The sequence below is a fragment of the Notamacropus eugenii genome, chromosome 1 (assembly GCF_028372415.1).
Source record: "Notamacropus eugenii isolate mMacEug1 chromosome 1, mMacEug1.pri_v2, whole genome shotgun sequence".
Lineage (NCBI taxonomy): Eukaryota > Metazoa > Chordata > Mammalia > Diprotodontia > Macropodidae > Notamacropus > Notamacropus eugenii.
Window position 1 is genome coordinate 252,800,183 of NC_092872.1, and position 15,040 is coordinate 252,815,222.

At 50.1% G+C, this 15,040-nt stretch overlaps 1 protein-coding gene across 2 annotated transcripts in view; it reads right to left on the reverse strand.

Moving 5' to 3' along the window:
• Window positions 1-10,377, reverse strand: part of GRID1 (glutamate ionotropic receptor delta type subunit 1) — a 1,146,328-nt gene extending 1,135,951 nt beyond the window's left edge. For both annotated transcript variants that reach the window (XM_072628545.1, XM_072628548.1), the window contains exons 1-2: window positions 9,926-10,377; window positions 6,230-6,385 (exon numbers count right to left, since the gene is read on the reverse strand). In XM_072628545.1, the coding sequence (XP_072484646.1) occupies window positions 6,230-6,385; window positions 9,926-10,004 (235 nt within the window). In that variant the 5' untranslated portion in view covers window positions 10,005-10,377. The remainder of the gene's footprint in view (window positions 1-6,229; window positions 6,386-9,925) is intronic.
• Between the last annotated feature and the right edge of the window lie 4,663 nt (window positions 10,378-15,040).

Below are 15,040 nucleotides of genomic sequence, written 5' to 3' on the forward strand. Positions count from 1 at the left end.
AGTGAGAGCCAGCTTGCCAAAACAAATCCTTCTGGTCCATCCCAACCATATAGCACTGATCCCAACCCTCCATCCTCAGGAGGGTCCCCAGAGCCCACCCCTCTCTGTGCATTGGCATCAGAGCCTGTATAATGTCTGCTGTAAAGCAAGTTCAATCTCTACCAGTTAGACTAGCCAAAGCTGATTTTTACTCCGTACCTATTTTCTGGCCTCAGGGCCCACTACAATAAGCTATGTGCTGCCTGCAGAGGCTCTGGATTGAGGCCCAGGCTCTAAATAATTATGCAGGTGCTGGGGTGTTTTGAACCATGTAGACAGACCACAGGAGACAGTCCCCTCTGCTCTTAAACTCTTAGCACTTAGCACAGGAAGGAATTTTGGAGAAGTGTCCTCCAATCCCCTCATTTTGTAGAGGAGAAAACCAATACCAATGAAGTTGAATAACTTGTCCAAAGTCACCCAGGTGGTAGAGAGTAAAACCAGGATTCAAATTCAGTTTTTTCTGGCTCTAAATCCAGTGTTCTTCCCTCACTGTTAACCAGGAGACTTGAATTTACATCCCAACTCTTCCACTGCCCAGACTTGTGACCTTGGAACTGTCACTTCTTTCTGAGCACAGTTTTCTCTTCAGTAAAACCAGAGGGTTGGGAGACTTATGATCCAATCTCCAGAGTCCCTTCAAGCTCTGACAACTTGATAAATTATTTATCTGAGATTCTTTTACCCCCTGACCCAGTGCTTCTTTCAGAATACCCCACTGAGTCTCATCCTCAAAACCTCATCATTGATTACAAAGAACTTCCCATTGAATTTCAACGATGCTGGAAATAATGGATTGTAATCTGGATGCAAAGCCTCATCAGCCTACACAAGCCCTGGCCATCTCCATCCACTCCTGTCTGCCATTCCAGGAGCTAGGGCCTGGAAGAAAAGGGATGATAATGTATATTTCTCCCAGTCTGGTTGATAAGAACATAAAAATTTGTCAGCCTACAGAGGAATTTTAATCAGCCCTCTGTTCCATGGGCCAGCACAGTCCTTGTACACCCACAGTAAAACATGCCTCATCAATGTTCCTCTTATCTAGACTTTAGACACGAGGATACATCCCAAATAGGCAGATTAGCAGCTCCCTGCAAAACTGCTTAGATGGTGCCTATCACCCCAGGATCCTGAGAAGGGCAATAAACCTCCAGAATCCTTTTCCAAATCCTTTATATGAGGACACTAAAGTATGAGGAATGAGGGAACTTAGCCCAGGATAGAGTCCAGGGGGTAGGCAATTTGTCCCAATATCTGCTTTCCTTTTCTGGGTTCTGTGTCACCTCACAGAATAGGAGGGTGTTTAGGATATGTCTTTGGCCACCAGAAAACAAATCAGCATTTCAAGAAGCACCCATCACTCAATGGGATAGGTTTCTCAACAGAGAAAGAGCATACCAATCCAGGAACAACGGAATCCCAGTAAGTTCCATTTTTGAGTCATTCTATCTACCATGTGACCACGGGGGAAGGCTAGATTTCCTTGAGCTATGTCCTCAATCCCCCAGTTTCCCAGGCAAGCCTGGCAAATCTCCAAAGACTCTTCTAATCTGTGGGTGCCATTTACCGCCACGAGAACTGTCCACAAACCTCCTAAGTCTTCCTATTCTCTTCTCCTTACAGGTAATTAGGTAGCACTAAACATTCAGAGAGTGCTGGACTTGGAGTCAGAAAGACCAAAGTTCAAACCTTGCCTCTGATGCTTACTGGCTACATGACTCTGGGAAAGTCATTCAACTTCTCTTTGCCTCAGTTTCTTCATCTGTAAAATGGGGATCACTTCCAAAGTTATGAAGATCAAATGAGAGAGCATATGTAAACCACAAAGTAAATGCAAGCTATTATTATTATTGTGGAACTCCCTGTTCTTGCCATAGGCCCTCCTCCCCAATATAATACCACTTGACCACTTATCACCATGTAGGAAGTAGTTGGATTCACTGATCCTGGAGCCAGAGGGCAGCTAGACGGCACAGTGAATAGAATTCTGGTCCTGGAATCAGGAATACTCATCTTTCTGAATTCTGAATTTCTGAATTCAAATCCGACTTCAGACAGCTGTGTGAGCCTGGGCAAGTCATCTTACCCTATTTGCCTCAGTTTCCTCATCTGTAAAATGAGCTGGAGAAGGAAACTGCCAACCACTCCAGTAGCTCTGCCAAGAAAACCCTGGAAGAGGTCACAGTGAATCAGACACAACTGAAACGACTGAACGGCAGCTGAAGTGAGAGGACCTGAGATTGTCTCACCTCTATCGCTTGCTAGCAATGTGGTTTTGGCCCAGTCACTTAATTTCCTTGGATCTCAGTTTCTTCAGCTATAAAATGAAAAGGTTGAACTAGATAATCTCAAAGATTCTTCCCTGGCTCTAAATTTGTAGTCTTATGACCACGTATCTACCTCTGGGATCCCTTCCAATCCAATGGGAAGTTATCATCCCATGCTCCCTTCCCAAGGAGGTCTCAGGGAGTTCCCCACCTAATGCCCATTTAAAGTCCATGGAGAAGAAATAGGATCATGAGCTTTAGAACTGGAAATGGCCTTGGACATCATTTAGTCCAATGCCTATATCTTACAACTAAGGTGTTGGGGGTGTAAGCTCAGTTCCATGTGGACAGTCTCGGGCGGGTAAAGGTGAGAGCTTCTAAACCTTAGAGTTCTCATGAGGCCCCCCAGGAAACAGCAGGGAATTGAGGAGTGAGATCTCGTGTATTTCCGCCTCTTCCCATGAGAACGTGATGGGAGAGAGCATCCCCGCCCTCGAGACTGGCCCGGATCTGGGCACACCTATTGTAATCTAACAGGCACGGTATTCAGGTGCAAACTATGCGGCAGGAGAGCTTAAGTAGGGTCAGGAAAGCCCGAAGGCGCTCTTAGCGCTGAGGGGCCCTTACAGGACAGAAGGCCCCTTTTCCTCTCTTCGCTCTTCCCTCCCCCCTCTCTCCCCACTTCCACTTCTGCTTTCATTCTCTTACTGTAAGATCTTTGCCTCCTTGGGAGATTTCTCTCTCTCTCCTAAGGAAGAGTTCCCCCTGCACATGTAACCAGGACCCTGAATAAAGCCTAACCCTTGTTCGACTCCAGAAAGTCTCTTCCCTCATACGTTTATCCGGTTTGGCCAGCCGAAGACCTGCGATATAGGTAAGGTAAGACTCGGGTAGCCCTCAGGCCTCTAGGCCTGGCACTAAGGAAACAAATCCAAAAAGTTGAATGACTTGCTCAGTAACACAGCTAGGTAGTAGCAGAGAGAAATCTAGCCCATGTCCTCTACCTTCTAATATAATCTAACATCATCATTATCTGTAGTAATTCTTTCCACTATTTCACCATGGGTCTCCCCTTTAGCAGACAGACAGGTTAATTTCCAAGGGGAGAAAACATCCAGAAAAATGAAGTTGAGAAGTGAGAAAAGTAAGAGGGAAGATACCCACAATGTCAAGAAAGTGATGGTAAGCAATGTTTCCTTCTCCTAGAGGATGGGAGGAGAGGGGGCAAAACAAGGCCATTGGAAAATTTTTGCTGAGTCAACTCTTAGATTCTCTGACCATTTGCAATAGGAAATATTAACCACTAATTAAACATTAAACTAATTAAACATAAACATATGACTGAACCCAACTCCTGGTAACCCAAAGTGAAGTCAAGGTCCACTTCATTTCTGTCAGTCCTGAACCAGCCCCCATCTTTAGGATTCCTGGGGAAATCTCCCTGAAGACCTGTGTAGAGCAAGCACTGGAAAAGTCTAGAGGTCATCTAACCCAACTCCCTCATTTAGCTGATGAGGAAACTGAGACCCAACTCATCAGTGTTTAGTATGCTATCCCTTCTCTCATCTAAAGACCTTAACCTCATCAAAAACTGATACAGGCACTTGGACCCTGGAGAAAATTTGACTGGCAATGCTCTCCAAGGGAAGGCATGTGTGGTTTGTTTTATTAATTTCAGTGAAAACTCAAAAAGCAACAAATGTTTTTGTCAAATTATTTTCAGGCTTGGCAACTGCTTCTTGGAATCACATGTGAGCTGATGAATGGGATCAACCAAGTCTCTAGTTCCCAGGAAAAACAAAACCACACCCCTGGTAGGCCACCTGCCCTGGACAGTCACTTATCATACCTTATCTACTCTGTAAGGTCTTCAAACAGGTCTTTACTGCCAAATTCCACTGAACTCCAAATCTTTGTACAATTATCCAGAAAACAGAGCATATTTGGCCTCCAAAATCTTCCATTCTCTTCTCCTCATCCATTTATCATTAGGCTAATATAAAAATACTGTAGATCTTCATCACCTTTCAAAACCTCCACCAGCCCCAGACCAGCCCTCCCTTATCTCCCTACTGAGCTCACACCCTGAGGTTGTCCCTCCAGCCTGAGGCTGTGCAACCTAGGGAGGTGGCTCTCAGGTCCTCTACCTGCCTCCCAGGGCCTCCTCTGATTCTCAAACCTGACTAGCAGGAGGCTGGGGTTAGATATCCTGCCCCCCACCTCTGCTACCCAGAGAGCCCTAATTCTCAGCCTGTAAAAGGTGAGGCATCCTTGCCTGCCCTTAAAACATCATATTACAGGAAGGAAGAGGCAAAGTTCCAACCTGTCATGAGGCAAGACAATGTGAATGGAAGAAATCAAAGAATTCGAACTGAAAGGAACTTCAAGAGGCCCTTTAATTCAACTCTCTCATTTTATAGATAAGGGAGCTGAGTCACAGAGAGGTTAAGTGATTATCAAGCTCACACAGGGTAAGTAACAGAGCCAGATTCCAACCCAGGTCCTCCAAATCCAGGACCTTTTTCACTGTAGCGTTGTGTCCATAAAGGAAGTTTTATGGTTTGAGATGGGGGTTGGGGATGTTGACAGAGGACCCGTGGATGGCTCTCTGGATTTTATAAATGCCCGGTTTTAGCCTGAGACGCTATGACCTTGAAGCTGTCTGTCCTGGAGAGAGAGTCTTCCCTCACAGACCTGTTGCCCACTCTCCTGCCCTCTCCCAATCAGCACCTGGAGCTGGACCCCCACCCCGACCCCGACCCCGACCCCGACCCCTGCACAGTTTGTTGCGCTGGAAGCCCTCGCCCGCCCCAGACACCGGAGTGTTGGTCCAGATCCTCAAGGCGAGAAGGCAATCAGTCTCCACGCATCAACCGAGCCCGTGGCCACCCCTATTCTCCCAGTATACACCCCACTGCTCTGTCCCGGCCCCCAAGCTTAGCCAGACTGTGACAATACTTGTGGGAGGGCTCTGGCATGGGCTTCTGACTGGCCAGGGCATCCTCCCTTCGCAGCTGAGGCGGCGACGGCGGCGCAGGCAATAAAGGCAAATACTCGGCTGCGGCTCCTTTCCTTGTAAAACAGCGCCCACCTCCGGCCTTGAGCCCACCAGCCTGGCGGTTCGGCTTGGCTCAGCAGCAGCCGAGAGATAGAGAGCCAGATAGAGTCCGAGGCTGAGCTGGGTCCAGGGTTTGAGGGGGAGAACCAGCTGCTGGCCGCAGTTCGCAGCTAGGGGCACGTGCGGATAGAGGCGTCCACACTCACAAGCACGCGCACACACACACATACTCATAAAGACTCCGTGGCACCTGGAGGCATGCTCCATACTACAGTCAGACAGGCTTGACACAAATGACACAGAAAGACAGAAGAATGTTCTCATATAAGCAAGTGCAGATACAGACATACATCTATAGATAAGGAATGTGGAACTATGCACTACACCCATAAAGGCACACAATGACATGGAGGCATAGAAATTACATGCTCAGACAGAGGCATGTTACAAGGCATAGAGGAAACACACTACTCACAATACGTAGACACTTGTGTATATACACACAGATGTCTACATATACCTGTATACCCTGAAAACATATACATCACATACTAATTACACAGAAACAGTACCCACACTCTTTGCTTCTCAACACACACTGTGTCCTACTCTCAAGTATCCAACAGAGATCAAGCCTGCCTAGGGGAGGAGAGGGAGGGAGGAAAAATCAGAAAATGGAGAAGAGGGGTCAGAGGGGAGACAGGAAAGCCATAATAATCAAAGCAATCTAAACCAGAACAATCACCAACCAGGCAGTGGGAAGGTCACCAACTCCACATCTGCTCATCACTCTGATCAGGAGTCCCCACTCAGCCCACCATTGAACACAGCTGTTCTCAGGACTGAACCTGCCATCACTTACCTTCTTGCACTGCCTGGAAGGGGTTGTTGGCCTCTATGAACTTAATGGAGTAGGTGATCTTCTCACTCTGCAGAATGTCATCATTGAGGCTGAGGTCTGATACAGCCAGCTGGAAAACCTCATCATCCTTAGCTGCATTCTCCTCAAATATGGCACCTGGAAAGGAATGGGATATAAAAAAAGGGAGACACAGGGTCAGGAGGTCTGGGGAGACTAAAAGATCAAAGACCAGAGAATACACTCTCCTTGTAGGATGACCCCAGTCTCAGTGGCTACCCTGTGTCCATTTCCCTCCAGACTGTTGATGGTGGCAGCTAGGTTGGTAAAGAGAGAGTAGACCATTAGCATAGGTTTTAACCAGGCATGTTACAGTGTTATAGGGGTTGAAATTTTAGCTACACGGTTGTTGTTGCTGCTGCTCTAGTAGTTTCCTAGGCCTCAACTCAATCAATTGTTTGAGACTCCAATCTGTCCTTCCAGGAAGGCAGAACTTGAAGAACAGAGAGAAACAATACATGGGTACCAGAAGAGATACCATGGGCAAGAAAGGAAGCTAGTTACCAGGGTAAAACAAAGGGTTGGGAGAACACTCCCAACACAAGGAGATGGATACTTTTGAATATCAAAAACTGTCACTCTATAGCAGGAAAATGTCTATCTTATGATAGATCAAGTCCCATATATACTAGTGAAATCTCAAAGTTTTCTTGAGTAGAGGGACTGTAAAGTTCAAAGCCTGCTGGGGAGATGCACACATCTTGTCCAGTCTCTGAGTATCACACACTTGTTACACAGCCACATATCTCAGGCCATCCCTCACTGAGGTTTTACATACAATAGACATGTGTTGCAATTATCACAGAAGACAGACTACAGTGGGACAGGTGTATGTTACATACACACCAGTTGAATATAGCATGCACACGTCACCAGAGTCAAGTTCCTATATCTAAGGGTGGACCAAAGTTTCTACAGTTGAAGAAGACTTCTCTGGCCCACTTCTCAGATTCCGAAATGCCCCGCAGGGGTGTCTCTATGCAACAGAGTATACTAGAAAGAAGAGGAAGTAGGGGGTGGGGCAGGACTTAGGGCTAAGATGTTGTTAACCCCTTTATCCTCAGCACACAAAAGCTGGCTTTTTCTGCAGCCATCCGCCCCTAGTGGAGCAGCTGAGTCCAGCTAGTCCTAGGTGTTTGGGAAGCTTGTTGATACACTGATAGAGAAGGCATCTGGCACCAGGCTTTACATGATCCCAATCGGTTGTGGAGCTTGTGAATAAGATCCCACTACAAACCGGGACGGGACAGCTGTTCAGGCAAGATCAAGACGACTCTGCCCCCCTCCCACCTCCAGAGCTTCCAACCACAGAACTGCTTATTCACCCGAAGCTGGGTTGGCTCGGCCTCGGGCCACAAAGATGCCACAAAGGGATACCCTCTGGCTCTCTAGTGTCTTAGCTCTGCAGCTCAGTCTCATCCTCTCTGCCCAGGAGTGTCTGTCTGGTTTTGTCTCTGCTCCAATCCCTGTTTCTGGGTAGGTTTCCTGTTTAAGCGGAATAGCTCACAGGTAGAATCCAGTACCACGGACAACTCCTAAGGGAAGGCAAACCGAGGAGTACCCCAACTGAGAAAGACGAGGAAAACTCACTCCTGGCTCGCAGTGATGGACATCCTGGCATTGCGCCCTAGGGAAGGCCGGCCTCCCTGAGGCTGGGGAAGTAAAACAACGCTTTAGGGTTCCATTTCAAAGCTTACTCAAGGACCACTGAAACCCCCAAGGTGGCTCTAGGGTGAGGACTCCAATCTACTCCCCCACAATCACAGCCCTCTCCCGCGCTATAGGGAGCTCTGGAGGAAGCTGGGGCACACCGGGGTTTCCCTGCTTGTCTTCCTCAGAGCCGCAGTGCTGACCAGGCTGGTTGGCTCTCCACTTCTCCACTAGGAATGGGGGGGGGGGGAGAGAGGAGGACGAAAGTTTCTTCTGTCGCCCTCCCTCTTAGGCTTTCCAGAGAAAAGAAGTCCTCCTCCCTCCCCCTCCTCCGTCTGCCCTGTATTGCAGAATAAGAGTGGGGTGTAAAAAGAGACAAGGGTTGGCCTTTTTCAGGAGGCAATTAAGATGCGGGGGGGAGGTGGGGAGAGGGAGAGAGAGAGATCTACTCTAGCCTGGATTTCTGTTCTGAGTCCTGATCTCCCGTATACCAGTTGTGGGGTGGGGGAGGATCCAGGACGGTTCTTGGATGCTCTGCTGTTTCACACACCCCCAAAAAAGAGAGGTGTCGAGCTGGCATACGAGGAGTTACGGTTCACCGCCACAGCCACTACCGCACGGTTCACACACCCCAATTTTCCAGACGTATATCCTCTTCTCTCAGGTCTTTCCCAACTTCCTGAAGGGGGCTGAGGAGTACTCCCGGAGGGGTCCTTGTGACCCTACAACCACCCCCACCTAAAATCCCCATCCTACAGCTCTCCGCCCGCCCAACTTCTCTTTAGGTCGACATTCTTCCTAGGCTTCATTTCCCGGGTTCTGAACCATTCCCCCCTTTTCACACCGCCCCCCCCCCATCATGCTCCCGCCCTTCCCTGTCTCCCTCATCTCTCCAATCTCCCTGTCTCCCTCTTTTTCTCGCTCTCCTCTCTTCCCTCCTTCCTCACTCCCAGACTCAACCCCACACACACACACATACACCTCTCCTACTCTCTCCCCCGCCCCCACTCGTCCACCCACGCTCCTTCCTTCCCTTCTTCTCCTCCTCTCCCACCTAGCCAGAAAGCCCACGACTCAGACCCTGGGAAAACTGAGAGCTGTCAATGGGCTCCGGTCGCAGTCGCCACAGCTGCACACACACACACACACACACACACACACACACACACACAATCCAGCGACAGGCATACGCTGACACACACTGACAACACCCACTGACACGCGCACGCACGCACACACACACACACACACACACACACACACACACACCGACAGACACACACGCACACACAAGCCAGGAGCTCCGGACCCAGCTTTTCCCAATCCTTTCCAGACAACTTGGTCACCACCTGTCTTTGCTTCACTCCTACTCTTGAGGAGGGAGGGATTGTAAGGGGATGGGGGCGTTTCCTGTGGTCCCCCTCCCCTAGTCTCCCCAGCATGAGCCTTTGGGAGAGGGATGGGAAAGAAGGGTACTAGCAAACGAGCGCGGCTATACTCCCTAGCCCTGGCCCCCAGGGCCACAGGAGCTGCTGCCCTAGGAGGCGCCTGTGGCTACCCGGGGCGCGGCGCCCTGGAGAGTGCGTTCAAGCGGGCATCTTCGCCCCAGAACCACTGAACCGGAGGGCGGAAGGAAGCCGGAGACCTCCGGTTCCTGGGCACTGCTCGTTGGCAACTTCGCGAGGCTACTCGGCTTCCGAGAGCCCTGGCTGCACGGATCTTTCGGCTCCAGATAGTTGGGCTCGGCCCCCCTCCCCCCTCCCCAACCTTTGCCTCTCTTCATCTCCCCCGCCTCCCACCCCTCCCTCACCGCCGTGGGGGAGGGGGGCGGCTTCTTCCATCAGTCGAGTCCCCTCAGGGCGTCCATCTGTCCGTCCCTGCGCCCACCCTCCCGGCCGGCTGCCTCCTTGCCCGCCCGCCTGCCTGCCAGCCTGGCAGTCTGCCTCCCTGCCTGCCCGCCTTCCTCTTCGCCGGCGCTCTCTCTCTTACCGATGTGGATGATGGAGTCCGCCCGCACCGAAACGCACTGAAATATCCAGGGGAGAAGCCACAGCGTCAACACTTCCATGTCCCCCCTCGCGTGCTGCACATCAGCCCGGGCTCGGGGTGAGACCCAGGGTTGGGGGGAGGGGGCTGATCGGGAAGGGACTGGGGGAGGAGGCGCCCGGAGAAGCCCGGGAGCCCGCCCGCTCAGCCCGCTCAGCCCGGCCAGCAACCCTGAGCCAGGGGTCCGAGAGCCCAAGGCAGAGCGGCAGAGCCTAGCGCCCAGGAGCCGGGGAGACTAGCGTCGGGGGCCGGTGGGGGCCCCGGGGGGTGGCTCCTGGACCGGGAGTTGGCGGTGGTGGCGGCGGACGGAGGAAGGCAGGCGGGCCCGGTAGGCTCCCGGCGGTGGCGGCGGCTGCGGCGGCTCCTCGGCTCTCGGTGTGTGTCTGAGAGCCCCAGCGAACAGCGAACTGCGGAGGACGTCCCCCTCCCCCTCTTTCCCATCCCCTCCCCTCCCTCCCCGCCCGCCAGCCTCCCCCCACCCCCCGGGCCACGTGATTGCAGAGCCTCGCCACTCAATAGAGGCGGCCCGAGCCTGGCGCTCGCTCTCTCCCCGGGTTGGGGCTGCCGGGCGCCCGGGGGCGCAGAGGGGGAGCCTGGGGAATCGGGGAACTATGCAGCCCGGGAGAGGGGAGGCGAGCTGAAGGGTGGGAGCAGGAAGACTGACACCCCGAGACGAAGTTTAGAGATACCCGCCGGCAGGAGGCAGAAAGTAAGTGGAATGGCAGCAGAAATGAGGCTGAACCCTCGACTCCCCCCGGCTTGGCCAGGGCCGTGGGAGGGCGCGGAGCGGCCCTCCCTGAGCCTCCCTCCCTCCGGAGCGAATCCGAGGATTTCCCTCCCCCCCTCACTCCACCCCCCTCCCTCCCCTCCCCCCCCCCCCCCCCCCCCCGTCCCAGACTAGTTCTAGTCCAGGGTTCGGGGCCCGAGTGCCACTCAGGGAGTGAGCATGGGCAAGAGAGAAGGGGCCGCAAGGACGGGAGGTACAGGAGGGAGACAAGGGCAAGGCTAGGGGAGATACCGAGGCAAGGGCTGGGGCGGGAGCAGAGCGATCTGGACAGGGACTAGGGGAAGAATAGGCGTAGAGATAGACGAGAGTCGACTGCTGGGAGAGGTTTGGTGAGAGGACAGGTAGAACCTGGGGCAGAGCGAGGATTCAGGGCAGGGGGTGGACAGACGGAATGAGAGATGGGTCAGGGACTGGAACAGGAAGTAAACGTTGGACTAGACAGAGGGAGAGAAGGGACTGAAGTGGGAAACGCTTTGAAAAGCTTGTAGACAGACTAAGAGATGACCGGGCAAAGTGTGACCAGACAGGGAAGACAAGTCAAAAAGATGGGCAAGAGTCTGAGGCAGGGGAGATTCGGGGCAAAGCCAAGGACAAACGGGAGCACAGGACCGCTCCTGAAGAAGGAAGAGAGACCTAGCCCAGTCTTCTCTGTCTTTTTCTGCCTACTCAGACACCTCCCACGCTCAGAAGCCGAGGCAAAGTGGATCCCCAAGCGCTGGGGGCATCAAAGCTGGGGATTTTGTTGGGTTTTTTTTAAGCTTCCCTCCCTCTCCACCTCCAACATCCCTGCCCCCACCACCACCACCACCACCACCTTAGCCTTCAATGAAATCTAATTCATAAATCGGGCAGCTCGGGCTCAGAAGCCTAATTCATCCCCTAAAACAAACGCATCACTGATTGCAGGCATCCAGACGTGAGGAGCGTTTAAAGATGCCCGGGAGCCGGAGAAAACACTTTCATTCAAGGAGCCTGAGACGTAATTAAAACCCCTGCTTGCCAGGGAGAGGAGCTGAGAGTGGGACTGTTCCCTCGATTGTGAACCAGCGCAGGGGCCAAAGAATGGCCTCATTTAGCGAAATATCCACCCAGTGATGTGCTGGGTCTGACTTAGGTCTCCCGAAGGGAGCTCCTGAAACTGCCTCTAAGCCCCCCGACTCGCTTCTGGCGAGGAAGAGTTTGGATCCTCTGCTCCCCTCTTCATACTCGGTAGCCACTTCACTTTAACCCCTCTTGGAATCTCAGTCCTCTCCTGCCCTCCTCTCCTTCGCTGTCTCCAGGCTGAGTAGCTTTTTCTCTCGGTTCCCTGGAGAGGAAGGAAAGCTGGTACCACTGCAAGCAGAGGAGCTGTCCATTCCACAAGTTCTTGACCCTTCCCACCATTGACCCAAACACAAATCAATCCACAGTCAGATGGGACCAGAGTCAAGCTGAAGGGGAGGGAGTGGGAAATGGAAAATCAGGAAGAGAAAGCAGCGAGAGGACGATAGCCAGGTGAGTGGGCAGTCACGTTGGCTCCTGGGAGCCAGGCAGGGGTAAAGGCTTGGCCCACCGAAAAGGGAAGGAGGGAAAAGCAAAAGGAGCCCTGCCTCCCGGGACAGGGGCCCTCCCATACAATAAATTACTGGGCTCAACTATTCTTTGCTCTTCCCACGTGGACTTTCTGGGAATCAATAGGAGAAGTAATACACTACCTGCAGTATTTCTTGTGCATAATCAGAACTTCTCATCTGCGTAATTGGCTTCAGGGAGGAAGATCAATAGAAACGTCCATTATTGGCCTACTTGATCAGGTAAAAATTAATCTTTGCTTATATTCATTCCAAATCAACTGCCCCTAAGCTTTCTTTTGGAAAAGAAAGTTCACTGCAGCTCATTCTTCTGCTGAGCCCCAAGTTAAATGGTGTTTGGCCCCAGGCCACTGAGGCTGTGAGCAGTAGATGCTGTAAGTCTTGATGGGGAGAAGAGAACATCAGAGATGTTGATGTCCACAGCTAGGAAAGAAGGATGGTGGCCAGCAACTGACAGCTTTTGAACATCTTACTCTTTGCCGGGAAGGGCCTAAAAAACATGGAGAAATAGTATCAGACTGTTTGGCTTACATGTCCCCTGTCCTCCATTAACTGTGATGCCTTAAGTAAAACAGAGACTGATTCATAGATGGGTAAGAAGAGAGAACGTATCAAGTGACATGGTCAAGATTGTCTGAGTCCCTTCCTTGCCCTGGGCATAATACTAAGATCATAGATTTAGAGTTTGAAGCAAACTTAGAGGTCATCTAACCCAGGACCCTCCTTTTACAGATAAGGAAATTGAGGTACAGAGAAATCAAATGGCTTGTCCAAAGTCACCTTGAAGCTCAAACACAGCACTCTGCAATATACCTTAAATTCAACCTTCAGTATTTCTTGTCTGCCTGCAGAAGATATTGTAGGAACCCTGGATTCTGTTCTTCTTTAACTCTTTATCTTCTACCTGGAACACCTTTCCTCTGCTTCTCTTTCTGCTTGATCCAAACCCTTCCCATCATTTGAGGTTCACTTCCATGAAAACTTTCCTGATTTCCCTGAGTTGGATATGAGCTCTCCTTCCCCTGAGCTCCCACTTGTGAGCCTTGACACATTCTGCATTGTATAGCACTTATTTCTATGCTCACTCACACCTAAGACATTCTAACTTCCTTCAGGTCAAGGGCCAAGTCTTACCCACTTCTGTATCCCCCATATACTTAAAACAGTAAGCACTTGAAACTCTGCAGAGGGCCTGGCACACTGTAAGATTCAGTAAATGTGTGTTGAATGAATAAAATGGCTAGGTTGTGTGTAAATAATCACTTTCCCACTCACCTTAAATATTTTCCTTTTATAAGCCAAACCAGAATCATTGTGGTACCATAGAAAAAGCACAATGAATTTGGTGTTAGATGACCTGGATTCACATAACAGTTCTATTAGTTACTGTGTGGCCTCAGAAAGTCACTTTAACTTTTCTGAACCTCAGTACCCTCATCTGTAAAATTAGGGAGTTGGACTAGATCCTCTAAACTGCCCTGAATCATAAAGTTTCTTGACTCATTCACTCATCTTTCAGATCTTAGCATCCCTCAATTTCTGTTTTCTGTCCATCTGTTCAGAATGTAGTAACTCAGTATATTTTCACAATCAGCTCCTTGAGGTTTTCGTTGCTATGATGTAAATGCCGATCAAACAGCATTCCAATGGGGTGTAATGAGTACAGCCCACCTGGGATAGACCTGTGGAGCACATGGCCCTTCTTTAGTTTTAGGGAAACAGAAAATCACTATATATAATGACATCACAGCATCACTTTCCCTGCAGATGGTCCTGTCCTGACTCCCTTAAAGACAAATAACTCACATTTCTAAACTGCTTTAGGTTTACAAATTGTTTTCCCTACCACAATCCTGTGATACATGTACAAATGTAGCACCTCCTTTGGGCTATTTTTCCAATTCACATATATATATATGGGTTGAGTCAATGTAAGGCCAGTCTTTTAAAACTATAGCTCATGAGCCCCTACTAGTGTGCTTCCCCTTAACAATCAGCCAATTGATACAATTAACTCTTAGCAAAGGTAGTGCTAAAACACTTGAGTTCAAATCCAGCCCCAGAGAGTTACTCTAAGTGGGTAAATAGACTCTAATCAAGTCACTTAGCTGCCACCTGCCTCAGTTTCTCAAGAGTAAAATTTATATAATAATAGCACAGGGTATAATAATACCTCACAGGGTTGTGAGAATCAAATAAGATAATATTTGTAAAGCACTTAACAGAGTACCTGGCACATAGCAGATGCTTACTAAATGTATGTTCTTCTCCCCCTTCCCTAAAGGCATTTATTAAGATGTAGTAGTAGAATGTTCTTCCACAAACCCAAGGCACACTCAGAAAAGTTTCTTTAAAAAAGAGTAAGAACAGAATACAAAGGTAGTGAACCATACATGTAGAGATCACACATGAACAAGGCATTTACAACTTTGCTACAAGAGGACCCTGATGTCCTTTCTTTCTTAGTAGAATCTTCACACAACTCCTCCCTGGGTCTCTGCTAGATGGTTTACTCAGCTGGCTTCCTAGGGTCCATTCCTCTCCACCGATTAGTTCTTTATTACCAGTTCTAGCTCTTTTGAATCCACAATGAGCCCCCTTCTCTGAGCACCATGTCTTATATCTCCTCCTTCCTCCCTGAACTCCACAACTCTCCTGAGCCTTGACTACCTTCTGTTCTTAAAATTATAGATATTTTTC